Source organism: Antrostomus carolinensis, unplaced genomic scaffold, assembly GCF_000700745.2.
Source record: "Antrostomus carolinensis isolate BGI_N321 unplaced genomic scaffold, ASM70074v2 scaffold20746, whole genome shotgun sequence".
Classification (NCBI taxonomy): domain Eukaryota; kingdom Metazoa; phylum Chordata; class Aves; order Caprimulgiformes; family Caprimulgidae; genus Antrostomus; species Antrostomus carolinensis.
The window spans coordinates 2,447-19,268 of record NW_010324191.1 but is presented as its reverse complement, the minus strand read 5'-3'; the positions used below and the strand labels follow the sequence as shown (position 1 = coordinate 19,268).

Genomic DNA, 16,822 nt, shown 5'->3' with positions numbered 1-16,822 from the left:
GTTAGAATGACAGATCAATTCTGGATCAACGACAGCAGAAATTGGTTAATATGCATAATACCTTACAAATTCAGATTTCTCTCTCAGGTACTACAGCTCTGAAATATAGGTATCTGCGGGCTACTGCTTTAGCCTTGTTTCTTAAAGGGACTTCTATGTCATTCTTATCTTTGTCATTCATCCCATTCAGTAACTCTTGAACTGACTGACTAGTTTTGACCACATAGAACTCTAAAGGGAAAACTAGGTTTCTGCAAGTTTTGTGAACATAAGGAACCATTATGATAGAAAGAGCATGCCTACGAGCGGCCTGATAGAAGGAAAGGCACACCCTGCAGCATGCCTTGCATACTATTAGACATCAGAGAAATCCCACAAGAGAACAAGAGACAACACAAATGTCTCAGTATCTGGAAAAAAAATCATTGCAAGTTTACAGCCAACCTCGAGACATGAATCTGCAACAGGGCAGGTTTTGCCAGTTCCGGTCCTCTCAGTACTACCCATTTCACTGAGAGAGGACAACTCACAAAACAACTGAGACAATTGCATAGCATGGCTGCACAATAATGGTATATTTCAAACTGCCAAATATGTTTTTGCATTGAAGAAAAGGGTGAGTAGCTCTCCAAACCAAGACACACATCTTGAGGAATGCTGAATGATGTGGGGTTCTGTTATTTAACAAATTTAATTTAGAGTTAAGATTTTGGGCAAAGTAGCTTCAAGAGGGAGAAATTCACATTTGTTTGGAATGTGGTTAAATCAGAGCCCAATTTATTTATTTTTATAAGCCAATGCATTCTAGCTTCACTGAGTTTTGCGTCATTAGGCACAAGGAATGCATGCAAAGAATACATGAGTAGTGGCTTATGACACACGGTAGAAACAGCTTTTCCTGCTGCAGAAAATACACCCATATACCTATTTAAGCACCTATTCCTACTCGGCAAAAAAAAAAGCCACTTGGTGTGATTCACTATTATGTTCACCGCTCCCTTCACCTCTCCTCAGAACTGGAAAGCTTTTTATTTATCCATTATGAAGCTTTGCAGATGCATCTGCAACAGTGCACTTCAGGGAAGTCTATTCTCCAATAGACTTTTTTCAGTTTAATTCTTATCTCCTTGCTTGCACATGCTTGGCCCATTAATGGTGACATGATCTCATTAAGAGACATTAAAACCACAGCCTTCTCCTTACCCGTACACACAGTAAGAGACGAATTCAGATTCTCAAACCACAAGGCAGTCTGCGGTCTCCTGCCAAGTAAGTGATTTTAAGCAGCAAACAAAGCATCTGATCTCACTCAGACACATTGTTCAGGACCCAGGCACAGACCATGGGACCACAAAGCAATCCAATGGAGCAGGCAGCACACTCAGCTGTGTAAGACTCATGGCCAAGTGCCAGGAACTCCTCTGTTCAGTTCCCAGCACAGCCTCCGACTCTGGGTGGCCTTGGGCCCTACCCTACAAACTACAAGCCAGCACAGGACTTCCTACTGGAAGCAGCCCTACTGACTGCAGCAGCACCACTCAAAGCCATGAACACATGGAGGTGTCAGCTCTTGGAGCACAGTTACCTGACGTTTCATCCTTGCACTAAGGAAGGAGGAAGAGATTAGAGTAACTTACCTCTGCACAACTGTTATTTGGAGCTTTACACTGTCAGCCTCCAGTACAAGCTGAAGGCACTGTAGGAACCTTGTAACATATATTCTGCTTCCCAAAAACACTAAAAGGGAAACATGAAGCCAGGGATCTCATCCTTTCCATTCAGGATGACTTGGCAGCAACCACTGAATCACAGCAAAGCTTGTAATGTTGCCAAGTTCTCCCCTTTGTAACTCAATCAAAAAAGCCAGTACATCTTCCCTCCCTGACTCCCTTTTCACCCAATTACTTCACCCTTTCACCACTACAACAGCTGCTGAGAAAGTAACTTGTTTTCAGTTGCTTGCTAAGGGTCCACTAATGGAGATTATTTGATAATCTGGAAGGTTATCTGTACCTGTCTCCTACTGAGCTCCTTGCTGCTAGAAGGATGGACAGCATCAGCTTGCAGCAATATACTATAGAAAAAGAAGGAATAAGAATTATTTTTGAAGTTCTGAAGTTGGTCATTGACATTGTAACTCAAATATTAAGATACCTACACATGTAGAAATTAGCAAGCAGTAGTGAAAAGTTGTGTGAAAGGATCTCTCATGAACTTGGCACATCATTTTGGAAGGTTCGTCAATGTATCAAAGTGAATTAACACAAATTAATAGGTAAGATACACCAATGCATGGTACTGTTTCCAAAAGCATGGCCTTTAGGGATCATTTCCTACAGAAGCCTGTGTGAGTTCTGCAATGATCTTACTGAAAACATTTGGTCAACAATGAATACTTTTGGACAGCTTTATAATCCATTAGGGGATAGCTGCATTCTGCGCGCACCTGGGAATAGATTCAAGTGATGGAGACAGGTTCCTGCAATATGGCCCTCAGAGAGGCCCCTCTTACCAGCTGCACATCCACATCAGTCCAGACCACTGCATTTCACTCCATTTTTATACATTAGCCTAACAGCACTGAAGAGACTGAAAGCCAATGTATTAACAGTGTATCCCAATGAGAGACACTGCACACGTGCGTATTTTACACAGCAATACACAGAAAGCTAAGGTGATGAAAAACAAATCACAGGACAGCAAAATTTAAAAAATGTCCTAAAATGTGCATTTTATTCCATATCATTATACAATGTTTACATACAGGTATACTTTTAAAACTGCTCAAAGAAAGTGTGAAAAAAGTGAGGCGAATATCGGTTTATAAATTCCTCCCCCTCCCCAAAATCCACACAAATAAAATACATTTTAAAACAATCTGTTCCAAATTTATGTTTTCTCCTGAATTTATTGAACCTTTCATTTCAACATGAAAAATACAATCGAATGAATACTCAAGGTGAAATGCTGACCTACACTTCTGTATTGAGTTGCAAGAACACAATTTAAAACCCTCCAGAAGCCTTCACTTTTCTCTGTTGCTTACATACCTTCATTTTATTGAATTAGAAGGCACAGAAAGTCCAAATCCTCATAGGTCAATAAAATTTTCATAAAAATAAATTACTGTGGTGGACAACTCCTGACTTGTCTGATATTAAACAAAAGACTCCAGTAGAACCTTTTTTTCAAAATAGCACCATTTCCACCTGATCTCTCTTGAACATGAATCATTCTTCTTGTTAAAAATTGTAGTTGGCACTTGAGGTGGGACGCTTTCTGCCACAGCCAGGATTCTTCGAAAGACTAAGCATGCTGAATTGCTGAACTCTCTACAAAGTGTAGGTAACATTTTTGTTGGGAAATGGCACACTTAAACCATAATGTAATATAGCTTAACCCGCATATGGCTTGCCCATTTTGGTGTTTCCCTGACCCCTGCCTGATAATTTAGCAGACGTTCTTGTGACTATGGTGAAACTAAAATAAAGACAAGTTTATGGGGTTTCACGGCAAGCAGGTGTAAAATAATAAAACAAATAATGTGGTTGCTGCTAAGAAGGTTTTCACATGTTGTTTAACTCCAGTAAAGTTTGATCCAGCATCTGATGCATACTAAGGTTTTCTTCTTTGGCATGCGCCACTTTCTCTGTTGTGGGATTAGAAAATTAAAACGTGAATAGCAGTTCTTTGGATACAATGATTCTCAGAACATGAAGGCATGCAATCATCATTTCTATTGGAGGGTTTAGAAAGTTAAGAAATGTGCATGCTCATAAATACCAATGTCCCTAGACAATGCAACTAGAGAGAATTCCAAATCAATAAAACAAACAGCAAGTTATGCGAGTTTAGAACTGTTAACAGCTGCATTTGTTAAGAAAATGCACTGCCAACAAAGACACAATTCTTGCACATTCTGGAAGCTCTTTGCTTGCAGGAATGTGGGATGGTGAATGTTTTGGTTTCTTTTGTGGTTTGGGTTTTTTTTTTTGTTTGCTTGGTTTAGTGGTTTGTTTGTTTGTTTGTTTTTTAAAGTAGTAAATAAAGAAAATAATTAAGTTCTTTGCAGATCCATACTTTAAGTTTCATGTAATTCAGAACTTGCAAAGAACAAAAAAATTAAAACTGATAACTTCTTCAGTGAAGTGACCTTTAAGCAATTTATTTCTTCTAGAAAATAAATAAAATCAAAATTAGTAGCTTTATGTTGCATGCACACTTTTATAGGACAGTCATTTAACACACTTATTTGATACAATAAATGTTCTAGAGCTGTATCCTATCAGAATCCAGTAATAGTAACTTCATACTAATACAAGCATACCTTTAAACTGACCAGGTATTTTCAGATGGAGCTCCCATTCCTAGGTTTTTGTGGGTGTTTTGGGGTTTTTTTTGGAGGGGGTGTTATTTTTTTTTTTTTTTAAAGTCAAATACAAGCCTAATTCATAGTAACACAAAATTATTGCGTTAAAGTCTCCAAATAACAAAACAGCTCTAAGTATCCTTTATGTCGGTTTTGAAATATGGAAATATGAATCTTTGTGAACATTTTTCTCTTGTCCACGTTCTAGTAAATCTTGGGGCAAATTCATGATGTCAGGTAAACCGACTGCCTCTCTACAAAGCAGGCTGTTACTTTCTGGATACTGTTAGATCTATTGCACAGCCAAAGAGCTTACTGCTCCTCCAAAGTAGGTATGCATACAGATAATAAAAAGCCTCATCCAGAAGAAGCATTTTCATATTTTTCCAATGGAAACTGAGACTTTAATCCATTAATTTATCACAGAATCAATGGCCTTAAAAAATAAATTTCTAGGTTTCTTGCTTATTTCTACATTTACTGATTCATTCTTAAGGAAATTTAGAAGAAGCAGTTTTTAAACAAGTTAACAATATAGTCAAACTAAAGTTTAATCCTCATTCAATGCCAGCTTTAGTTCATTAGTTAGGCGACTGTTTTGCTCAAGTTGATGGTAGAGTTGGTCTGTACAGGCAGCAAGCAGGTTAGAAGGGAAAAAAGAGGCAGAATGAAGACAGATTAGACAGAGAAAACAGTTAAGTAAGAGTTAATAAAGAAACTGATCACACCACAGACAGTTCAGTAACATACAGAGAAACATTTTACCTTTATTTCTAGGACTCTAGTAATTAAAGAGCTACTCCAAGGAACAGCTATTACAACCTATAAAGAACTGGCTAAGTCTCCTGTTATGGGGAACAGCTGCGAAACAGGTAAGTGGGAAGAGAAATAGGAGAACTGCAGCTGTATTCCTAGAACCAGCAAGTCCTGCTTTAATCTTAACATACAGTGTGTGGAATATTTGTTTTATGAGTGCCATTTTCAGGACGTGGTAGAACCTCATCTATCAATGAAGGGAAAGCAGCTGCATCACAACCAGGTTAAGTAACAGCAGGAGAGATCCTAGTAGTCAACTCCCACTAGCCCATGCTCCTCTCCTGGGAAATCTGACAGCTGAAATGTTATTTTCGGTAGGGAAACACACTTCTGTTACAGGTATCAACATACTTTGATACCTTCAAATTGTCCAGTTGTACTTTGTAAGAAAACAAACCCAAACATTCGGTGAAAATGAAATGGAAGCATGAAAACCTGTGTTGCTCAAATACAGCAAACAAAAAGGACAGTTCATGGTCAAAGAGAATGGCCATGGCTACGCTGCGACAGTGCATTTAGTCGAGTTGTTCTGCAGAGTGAAAAGAACGTTCCACAGTGGCTTTTGACTGTCTTGTTTTCTCAGATTGTCCATATTCTTCTCAATAGCCTAAATTCAAACTGCACTCCTGACCTCTTGATCCCAGATTATTCTCCTACAGGAAATGACTGTTTCTGATTCTTTCCACAAGCTTCCTAACAGCTTCCACAGAAATCCTCTTCCCCTGCAGGCTCTGGACACAGCAATGGCAAAGCTGTGGAGTGAAGCTGGTCTGTAGGACATACTTGTGCAGTGAGAGGCAACTCCTCACAGCTTCCTCCCCAGCCCAAACACCAACAACCAGCTCAATAAAACCCGGGCACATTTCAGAGCTCTGGTCCTAGACTGGTAACAATTGGGTCTTTTCTCTCTTATCGGAATCTCTCTTATTAATGTCACTATACGTGTAAAAAACACTGAAACCTCAGAGTAACCAGTTCCACTTTGTTTGGCAAAGTGTATTTAGTTGTTATTCAAACATGACAACATAATTTGAACTAAGCACTTGATGCTTACCTTCATCACAGAAAACTCCTCTCTTTAATTGAGGCAGAGATTTACAGTATATCCCAGCATCCAAAAAGAGACTAAAACCCTACAGGTAAAGTATGGAAAGCATTTACCAAGCGTACAGTCAGCCCTTGATTACCCACAGGCAGTCTGTCTGGGTTGCAATTTTCCACAGGGGTAAATTTACCAAGGGCAGCCACATTAGGCCAAGAAGGGAGCTCAGTCTCTGCTGTGGACCCAGTGAAGCTCAGCCTCAGCACTGCAGAGAGCCCAGGCAAATGGGACATAAGAGCCAGCCCTGCATTCCCGTGAACAAGCCTCATGTACACGACTAGCTACACAGGGCCAGACCCTGTGGGATGTACAGGTCAGGTCACATCCAACAGTGACAAGAGTGCTGAAATGCGCTATGGTGAGAAACCACAACAGCTCCGTGGAATCAAGATCAGTGCAGCAGGGCCAGCCAGGAATTCCGTATACAGCTACCTGGCTATCTGCATTGCACTGCCCATTTCCAGTACTCTGCCCAGCAGTTCATCACCCTATGGTGCAGATTGCTGATTATGTGTGTTTGAATGAAAAGTGAAGATTTAATACTGACATTCAAAATTACTTTGTTAAAAATTACCAGGTTCCTACATTGGATTTTGCTTTTTTTACTTCTCTTAAGCAACAACAGTATTGCAAAGAATTGAGAGGAAAAACAACACTGCTGACACAATAAACCAAAACATACAATAGACTAAGGGGCTGGAGTTGCTGTAGTGTAAGTTACTCTGGCCTAGGCGACAATTAACAGCTGAACCACATTCCCCATAACTCTTGCATTTGTGAAGTTAACCACATTAGCTTCAGTCATTTTGCAAATGCTCATCCCATTATATTTGGTTAACCTTCACATTAAACATTTTACTTTTCAGTTGAACTATATATAGTGCATAAACCCCCTTACTGTATTGCAATTGATGAGTAGTAACTTATTGAACTTTATTATCTGGGCTGTCTGTGGCTGCTGATACATATCCTGTACTTGCACTTCTCCCTGTAGCCAGTAGTACTAGGATATGTGTCATGGAATAAAAAACTGGCATGAGACAAAGTTATCTGAGGATGGAAGGGGGGAAGACAATGCATCCATTTGCAAGCCTTATTTGGAAAACAGGTTTTGGGGAGGGGAGGAAATATAGCCTAGACTGCACTGCTGAATAATCTTGAAGTTGAACCAGAAAGCCAAATTTACATTATTCTACAAGCTAAAAACTAAAACTCAGCTACACTATGATGAGTTTATTTAGTTGTGGTGACTTAGAAAATTTAGCAATATATACAGTGACAGGCATAATCAGAAATCAATACAGTTTAAACTGCTTCACTTTGATGTGACCTGGAAAAAAACTTATTTCATTGTGAAGAAAATGAAGTTAAAAAAATGCAATAAACTCTCTAGTTGCAAATAACAGTACAAAAAAGGAAGGTGTCAGTATTTAATGCTTCATCCTTAATTAAGCACTGCCAAATCAGCTGAAAGTCAATGTTTAGGTTTTTAAAACTGAAATCTTTGTTTCATTTTGCAGCAGAATAATTTCATTATTTGTGTAATGATGAGAGTTTTTCTGCTCGCATTCCAAAACATTTGTCATGAGTTTGCAATTCAAACTCACAAGCCTTGAGCTAAGCATGAAAGTGGAAAGCTACTGAAATCTCACTGCTGAACTTCCAATCCTATCATGTCAGTCAAGAGAAGTATATTAAAAAAAAAAAAAGTAAAAGTTAGCAAGCAACATCTTTACTGAGCAATAGAGGTGTGAAAAAGGAGACAGTTTTTTTGCAAGACATTTAAAGGACTATTTTTGGGTGGAAAAAATAATTTAAAGTTTTTTAAATTGCCCCTTTAAATCAGTCGCAAATATTCAAGTTAAATAACACACACATTTATATGAAGACAGGAAGTCTTCAGCATCAAGCTAGGGGACAATGTCAGACTTTAAAGTGAAAAATCTGGTGTCAAGGACTTAGTTGCTCTCTCAGTTATGCTCCCATGACCAAGTGACCCCAAGGAATTAGTGTCCTTGCAGATTTTGGCCTAACAATAACAACTGAAAGAATTCCCATTACATCTATTTGTCATTTTTTTCTGCATCAGATTTTGAGAAAGACTAAGACCATAACTGGTCAGTTTGACCTCAAAATACCAAGAGTAGTATGTATTCTCACCCAATAGACTATCACTGGCTTTGCACTGTCAACATCCAGACAAAAGTGTTTGCAGAAAAAAAATGGAAACACACAAAAAAATTAAATCCCTAATGCAAAAAAAAAAAAAAAGGTGCAATTTTTATTAATAACTGAAATAGTTATTTAAATAAATAAAAGGCAAGGGAATAGCAAAAGGGATACAGCTGGGATGTTTATTTTACATTGAGAGATGTAGAATTTCTGTACAGGAGAGCAAAAACACAGCATGTTCTGAGACAGGTGCTAGAGGAATAGAGTCAACTAAGCGAGAAGACAGGACAATGAACCCATGAAACATCCAAAGCTTGGAAAGATGTTTTATCCAACCCGATGAAGATGTCTTTGGAGAAATGAAGCAAAGAAAATTATCTGCATGAAAAGAAAAAGTGAGATAAGGTAGGAAATAATAAAGATGCAGTAAAGACTTCCAAAAAAGCAGCAACAGCACAGCAGAGCCCAGCATGCCGCGATGACTACTAGAGAAACACCAAATCATGCTGGGACTGGAACGCTACAGTAATGTCCTTATGTACTGGCAGAGTACATTTTAGAGTCTGTTTTCCATTTAGAAATATCACAGTTGAAGAAATACTGTAATCTCTGTGTACAGAGAAGGAGGAAAAAAAAAAAAGAAATACATTTGCTTGATAAGCCACTGAGCAAAAGCATATGTTGGGGGAGGCAGGGGTGGAGGGAATTAAAAAAAAAAAAAAATCAATGCATACAAACCAGAAAACATTAGACCCCAACTGAGAAGTTGGGAGAGGGAGAGAAGTAATGAACAGATATAGGGATGAAAAAAAAGCAAAGAAAAAACATGTAAAATATGGGTGCATGCAAAATACATTTCAAGCTCTGAGGAAAGCTCATGCCTTGTTGAAAACATGCTAGCTTCCAAAAAGAAATGCTGGGACTGAACATCACACTTCCCAAGCATTTGAGAGCCACAACTCTTCCTCTTTCCCATGTCAATTGTACAGGGTTCATGCATGTGAAAGGTATGAGCATGGGAAGGTGGATTTAGCATAGCTGACCTCTGTTCAGAGTTTTAGGCTGATGGAAGAAGAGTCAGTTGGTATCAAATACTGCATGGACTAGTCACACCTTACAACTGATACACTCTCCCGCTTTTTTCCTGCCACCTAATACACTCTTATTTTTCTCTTTATAACTAAAGTTGATATTACCACATTTTTTGGTATATGCAAATTAAATTACTACTGCCCTCCACAAAATACGCAGAAGGAATCTAAAATCCAATTGCCACATTTAGGGGTTTAAGTGACAAAGTATTTTAAATCAATTTCCACACTTGTAATTTAGTAATAACAGCCAAAATTTTCAGAGCAGTTAAGGAAATTTAGATGAACACTTTCCACAGTCATTAATAGAGAATACAGATAAACCTGAATATCTCTGAAACCTTTGCAGGAATTTTGCCAGGGAAAACCTGTGACAGCAGAAGAATACACTCTGAATGAAACGTGTACCGAGGCAATTTTAATTGGTAAATTGAATGCGATGGGCCTGGTAGACAACGCTTGAACAGAGGTGAGCTGAAAGGATAAACGCAAACAAAGGGCAACCCCAAGACACAAGGATTGCAGAGACAGAATAAAAGAGTAAACACAAGCTTATTAGGGAGCTTACAAAATCACCATGAGTATTTACCAGGCTAGGCACAACACTCACCCACACTTTGCCACAGTAAAGAAATTGTTCATGGTATTTTGTACACCTAGTCTCACTAAAGGAATGCGTCTCCCGCTACAGAGGGAGTATAATTTCACAAGGCCGGAACCGCGCAATCAGTGAGGGCAGGGAAGCGGGTGGAGGCACAAGCTGGGAAGGCATTTACATGGAAGTCATATCATTGAGAGCGTGGTCCAGCTCCTCACTGATGGCTTTGTACTTCAGTTTCTGAGCATATAGCTCATCTAACATTCCCCCAAGAGAAGGCAGAGGTGTGCAAGGAAATGGAGTGTGATCACGGGATGGAAGGTGAAGGTGGTGGCATGGGATACCATCCAGAAGCCGTAGGAAGGGGGAAGAGCACACAGAAAGAGGTGTTGCGACAGACAAAACAAAAATGACAAAATTAGAGAAGAATAAAAAAAAAGCAACAACTAATAATTTTATGTGACAAGTTCATTAAATGCACTGCCAGTGGGGCAACCTGTGATATAGAGAAAATTAAGGAAAAAAACCTACAAGGAGGGAAGAAAAATCTGTGTTTTGCTGCCCTGGATTTTTGTTTGATGCACATTAGGAGGACACTCAGTAGTTAGGGAGAAAGGCTCAAGGAGGATGCAAATTTTTATTTTCTACCCCCCCCCCCTTTTTTTTTTTTTTAAACCCCTCTGGTTTGTGTGATAACAAACTCCGTTTCTTACAGCAATTTTTGTTCCTTCTAAACACTTATCTTTCTTCTCTGCTTCCTTCCTGAGTCAGTGATCATAAATTTTCAGCAGCTACCTAGATATTTCATATCCTTTACACAGAAGTCAGCCTGCCATGCCAAGCAATCACACTTCTTAAGATCCTAGACCTAGTGTAACATATCTAAATAGTAAACTCCATGTAACTTTTAATTACAAAGCACTAAATTATTTCCTCCAGAGGGAGAAAGGACATTCTACTATTCTACTGCAATTCTGAAAATTATATCAAAACCTTAAAACAAACTCTCAGAAGTTAAATAAGCTATCCTTCTGATTATGTATGCAATCCATTAGCTTTACTGAAAAACAACTGGTCTATGTCACAAAATGCCTGCCGTGACCCACACTTATTGCAGTAATACATTAGGCTAGCTCGCTTTTTCCTGATTATTGCAAACATAACACAGCTCTTCATCAGCTTTTTAGTAAGATAATAATACTTATCATCTAATAATTTACCCTATATATTTATACACCTCAAAGTAGCAGAGTATAAAGCAAAAAAATGAAAGGAGTCTTGAAAACATGACAGAAAAAGGAACAGGCAAGAGCAAAACACTGTTCACCTAAAGCATTTAAATTATTGATACATTTCAAGTGGAAAACATTTTGCCTATTTTACTCTTTAGGCAGACCCATTTATATAAGCAGAACAAATTTGGAGAGTAGAATTAGGTACTTGAAAAAAAATCTGAACAAACAAACAACAGGAGAGTAAGAGATCTATATTTCTATAGTAAGTGAGCAAAATAAAACCCCATACCTTCTAGGTCATCGATGCTCTTCTCCAGCTTGGTTACTGACCTCTCAGCAAATTCAGCACGAGTCTCAGCCTGAAGTCAAGACAAAGACAGTGTGTTTAAGAAACACACACATAGTACTTACAGAGGAGTAATAATTCAAATATGGAAAAAAGTACAATGAGAAGAGGCAAATAATGAGATGATACTAATTATTATGAGAGACATTTAACACTGAACTGTCTCCAAAATGTCATGTTCGGCCTTAAATGATATGTTAATCCCTAAAGCATCAAGAGAGTGTTTATAGTAAAAGAATCAAAGTTGTATTGGAAAATCTGCTGTTAAGAACAGCCTTAATTTTACCTCCTTCAGTTTGTCAGTCAGGACTTTAATCTCCTCTTCATATTTGTCTTCCTTCTGTGAGTACTGTAATTAGAAAGAGGATCACTCATATTAGACCAGGTATTCTAAATATACAAAAAAAACCCACATCCAAGATTCTCTTCTCATAGATCAACTGTATAAAATAAATTAATATGGGTATAACTAAATCAATTCCACTTACCAGACTGCAGTAATACAGTTTATTACAAGAGTCAAACTTTCCTTGAGTTATATTCCAGTGCTATGCAGTGGGAACTTCTGAGTCAAAATCAGCACTTCAGTTTTAAAAAGGAGAGGCATTTGGAGAAATTTCATGTTAGCACACAAGTGCCATTTTGAAGGACATTTTATAAATACTATTTAATCCTGTCAGACTACTTAACAGAACATGTGGTCAAATAATACTGACCTATTTGGAACTAGAAGGAATGCTAGGTTCCGGTAAGAGCCAAATATGAATTGAGCAGTAGTCCAAACGCTTCTACTGCCAATGGCCTTGCTGAAACGCTGCAAAGCAACCAGCATACAAAAAAAAAAACAAAAACAAAACAACCCACAGGCCAATCCAGATGACAACTTCAGGGACACATTCTCATGTAAGTCTCTAGCCTACCTTCTCAGCCTGAGCCTCCAGCGACTTCAGGTTGTTGGTCACAGTTTTCAACTCCTCTTCAAGCTCAGCACATTTGCTGTTATTTCGGAAGGAAGGCAGGAAAGGGGCGGATGGAAGATTCAGTCAAGCAAAAGAAACAGGAGAAAACAGGGGGAAAAGATAGAGAAAAATGAAAACAATTACAGAGCAAAAGAACAGCCTCAAAGCAGCTGAATCCATCATAGATAGAAAGCCACTCTTTACAATGCCAAATTCCATTTCAAATGTACAATAAGATGACAACCAGACAGAAATTATCTATAGCCCTTGGTTTACACAGAAATATTTACATAGCCTTTAAACGTGAGACAGTTCAGCTTCTTTTTTGGCTGCACAAGAGATCAGTTTTAAAGATAAAAATGAATAAATAAACAAACAAAAAAGAGACCAAAGAAAACCACCAAAGCAAGATGCAAAGAGAGTAAAGAGCGTAGTGAGGACTTATTTGTTACTACTGAGTGAGCTAACTGGCTACGGAAGCTGTAAGACTTGGGTTGCAGTTAAACCTAAAAACTGTTTATTAGCATCAGTACCTTATCCTCTGCAGCCATTAATGCTTTCAAGGTTTGATCCATTATTCTTAACTGTTCTTCCAGCTGTCGGACTTGGCTGTTAGTGAACACATGAAATGCACAAAAGCCATTCACAAAATCAGTGTGCAGGTACAGCATGCAGTGACAAAACACACGCGCACACAGATATGAACACATTTACTTTGGCGCTGACCATTTATTTCAACCATTAGACTAAATGAGCAAAACATAGCTTTGAGCTGAACACACAGTGTACTGCTAATGTTTCATGCTGTTACAGCAGCTGTCTTGTAGCACGTCACAAACATCTCAGGGCAGTTTAACACTAACCTTTCTGATAGTTCAGCACGTTCCTCAGCCCGCTCCAGGTCACTCTCAATGATCACAAGCTTACGAGCAACCTAAAAGAAAAGGCAAGTGACAATCAGTGATATTACGTTGCTGCAGCACTTGTTTCTAGAACCTACAAATCAAGGAGTTGGGCCTCCTTCCATTTTTTGGTCAACACATGAGTTTTTATTATGTAACATCTTCGTTATTCAAATCTTTGTTATCTGACATTTTTCAATCCTCTCTTTCATTCACCAAAAGGCAACTTAAATATGTTTTTTCTCCCTGCGAGACCAAGGAACACTCTCTCCACCATTTTAGTGCAAAAATCTGAGCACAGATCTCCTGCCACCTTGTCCCCTGAGGTATCCACATGGCCATTTTTCCTTCCACAGCTGCAAGGAGTGGTATTTGCGATCTTTTGAACTTAAAAGGCAAAGTGAGGGGTGTGTGGGGGGGTGTTGAATTACAGGCTGTGCCTAAAGGGCTTTAGAAATAGATGACCTGCACTCAAGAACTGACCTCTTCATACTTGCGGTCAGCCTCTTCAGCAATGTGCTTGGCTTCTTTAAGCTGGATCTCTTGGATTTCCATCTTCTCTTCATCCTTCTGGGCTCTATTTTCAATGACCTTCATTCCTCTGAAAGATGAGAAAAACAGGAAATGCAAGTTTCAGGGCTTGCCAGTTCACCTCTAGCTCTACTACTACTGGAGGGCGACTTTCAGACAAGTGTATTAAGGTGAACAAAGCACGTGAGATACTCGATTCTTCACATCGTAGATCTAGGTCTGTGCATTCACACTTCAGAAATTCAAAGGAAAGCAGCATGTCTTAGGAAGAAAGGAAACTTAACTTGTTTAGCTCTTACAGTTCAGCTGTACTATTCTTTTTCATTTTAAATTGAAGGAAAACTGATCTTATAGAAAGGTAGATAAAGGTTCTCGCTTCTGAAGACCGAATAAGACTACAAAAGACATCTGTGCTTGTACATTCATCGTGAAACAGCATGTTACAACTCTTGCAGGACTGACAAGTGTTATGTTTAGGGGCCAAACAGATTGCCATGAGTTTTGCCATGTCAGAGCCCTAGAGCACTAAAGCTCTCTGTGCTCTGCATAAGCAAAATTTAACTCCTTTGTAACAGGAAACAGTGCGTATTGCCCCTTCCACACGTTTGACCCAAATTCTCTTAACTATTTCACAACACACTGAGAGTCTCAGGTGCTTTTATTTTCAACAGGCTGCATCATTAGTGAAGTAGAAATACATCTGCAGAATACGTAGGCTTCTTACCCCATAAAATGCGCCATCGGAGATATAAAATACAATTTGCAGAAGTAAGAGAGAAGTTCTTCCAAAGCCATGAAACTTGAGTTCCTAAATTACATTCAGTACTTCTGGGAATCCCAGACTAAATCTGAAGGCATTATTACGCTCTCTCTTCTTTGCTCACCTTCATGTACCAACTTCATCAAGAGGAGAACCAAAGCCTCTTCCAGCACCCTGCTAGTCTCCAGGTGAGATTTTTCTACCCACAATGAAGAATCACCAGACAGCACATAAATACACATCACCCTCAAAAAGTCATTGTCATCCAAATAGAGAAGTCGGGGCCGTGCCAAGCAGTTTTCTCTACGTTGTGGCATGATACATCAAAAGCCCTACCTTGCTTAAATCTTATCTTTATGACCAAGACACAAAAAATAATTCAAGCCTACAAATTTTGGACATCCCTACAGACAAGCTGTAACTGAAGCCCATGTAGGCAAAGGATTACACAGGTTCAGAGACATAGGAGTGGTTTAATTTTCCTAACCCACGCCTTGGCAATTATCATCTTTGTCACAAGGATAAGGATCTGTTCAAGAGCGGCCTCACCCACCTTTCACTCTCATCTGCAGCCTTCTCGGCCTCCTCCAGCTTCTGCAGGGCAGTGGCCAAGCGCTCCTGAGCCCGATCCAACTCTTCCTCAACCAGCTGGATGCGTCTGTTCAAAGAAGCTACTTCGCTCTCAGCCTAAGCACAGGAAGAAGAGAAATTAATTCATAATAAGGCACATACCACCACATCTAAAAGATTATCCCATGTACCTGCTAGTGCCATTGAACAGCACTTCCGGTAATTTCTGACTTCATCCACTAAAAAGCCCACACACAGAGACATACATACCCTTGCTGAACTGTGAGGTTATTGCTGAACAGAGGAAAAAGTGGTTAACGCTTCCTTTAAATGAAACACACTAAGGACTGTACAATTTGTACTAGAAAGAACTGCACTGGAAGAATTATGCATCATTCTCCAAACACTTTCTGTTATTGTATTCACAGATGTTAACCAATTATAGCTTCCCTCCTCTTTTTTTTAATCAAATCAACACAACCTAATTACCCGATTCTTCTGTTATCCCATATCCTTTATTTATGACCTTTTGCCATGTTTTGATGAGAATTGTCCCAACATTTCCTTGAGTTCCATAAGAAGAGGTCAACATGAACATGCAAAAATACACCTAGATCTGCATTTGCAATGAGACAGTTGACATAGAGAGAGCATGAGAACATTTAAGAAATGCCCAAATACCTACAAGTTTTGTTTACAGGCAAGCTGTGCAAGAGCTGACAAAAGAAGGCATCAGCGGAGGTTGCATCTCAGAACGGGCCCTGGTACAGGCAACAATCACTTTAAACATCTACTTTTTCTGCCCCCCCATACTGCCATCCTCAAACTTCCCCCAGGTTTGCCTCTCGCGTTACCCGTTCACTTAATCTTCTCTATAACACTTGCAACTCATCATTACAAGCCTTTACTTCTGACATTCTCAAACCTACACTTACTTAAGTTGCAGAGTAATTTCTATAGCAGCCTTCTTGCAGTAACCTCACTATTAAACTTTATTTCAAAATGATATTAAGCACAAAACGTATATAAAAAGGTCATTATTCTAAAAAGTTGATTTCTTCCAAGAATAACAGTTACTCTTGATTAATACTGAACGATCTTGCTATATATGAGGAAGTACAAATTTGAATTTCCTATGATGTCTAGCTGGGGAGGGCAGGGGGCGGAAACCAACCCTCTATCAAAAGTAGATACCTAAAGCATCGGTTTGGTACTTTTTCTTTAATTACAAGTTTAAGGAGCTGTTATTTGTTACTTTTACTAACCAGAGGCAGCTGGATACAGTTGTCCACTGCTAAAACTTTGTTGTTCATAACACAAGCAAGCACAACTTACACATCAGACAAGTAAAACAACCTTTGACATAATAGT

At 39.0% G+C, this 16,822-nt stretch overlaps 1 protein-coding gene across 2 annotated transcripts; it reads right to left on the bottom strand.

The window, feature by feature from the left end:
* Window positions 1-2,718: 2,718 nt before the first annotated feature.
* Window positions 2,719-15,564, bottom strand: LOC104519542 (tropomyosin alpha-4 chain). Of its 2 annotated transcripts, none has more exons than XM_010170858.1 (7): window positions 15,435-15,564; window positions 14,074-14,191; window positions 13,552-13,622; window positions 13,222-13,297; window positions 12,016-12,078; window positions 11,673-11,742; window positions 2,719-3,649 (listed from the first exon to the last, which is right to left on the bottom strand). In XM_010170858.1, the coding sequence occupies exons 2-7, from the start codon at window positions 14,185-14,187 to the stop codon at window positions 3,567-3,569; spliced, it is 477 nt and encodes a 158-aa protein (XP_010169160.1). In that variant the 5' UTR covers window positions 14,188-14,191; window positions 15,435-15,564; the 3' UTR covers window positions 2,719-3,566. The 2 variants fall into 2 exon arrangements, with proteins under 2 accessions (XP_010169160.1, XP_010169161.1); XM_010170859.1 differs by lacking the exon at window positions 13,222-13,297 and adding an exon at window positions 12,650-12,725.
* Window positions 15,565-16,822: the final 1,258 nt, after the last annotated feature.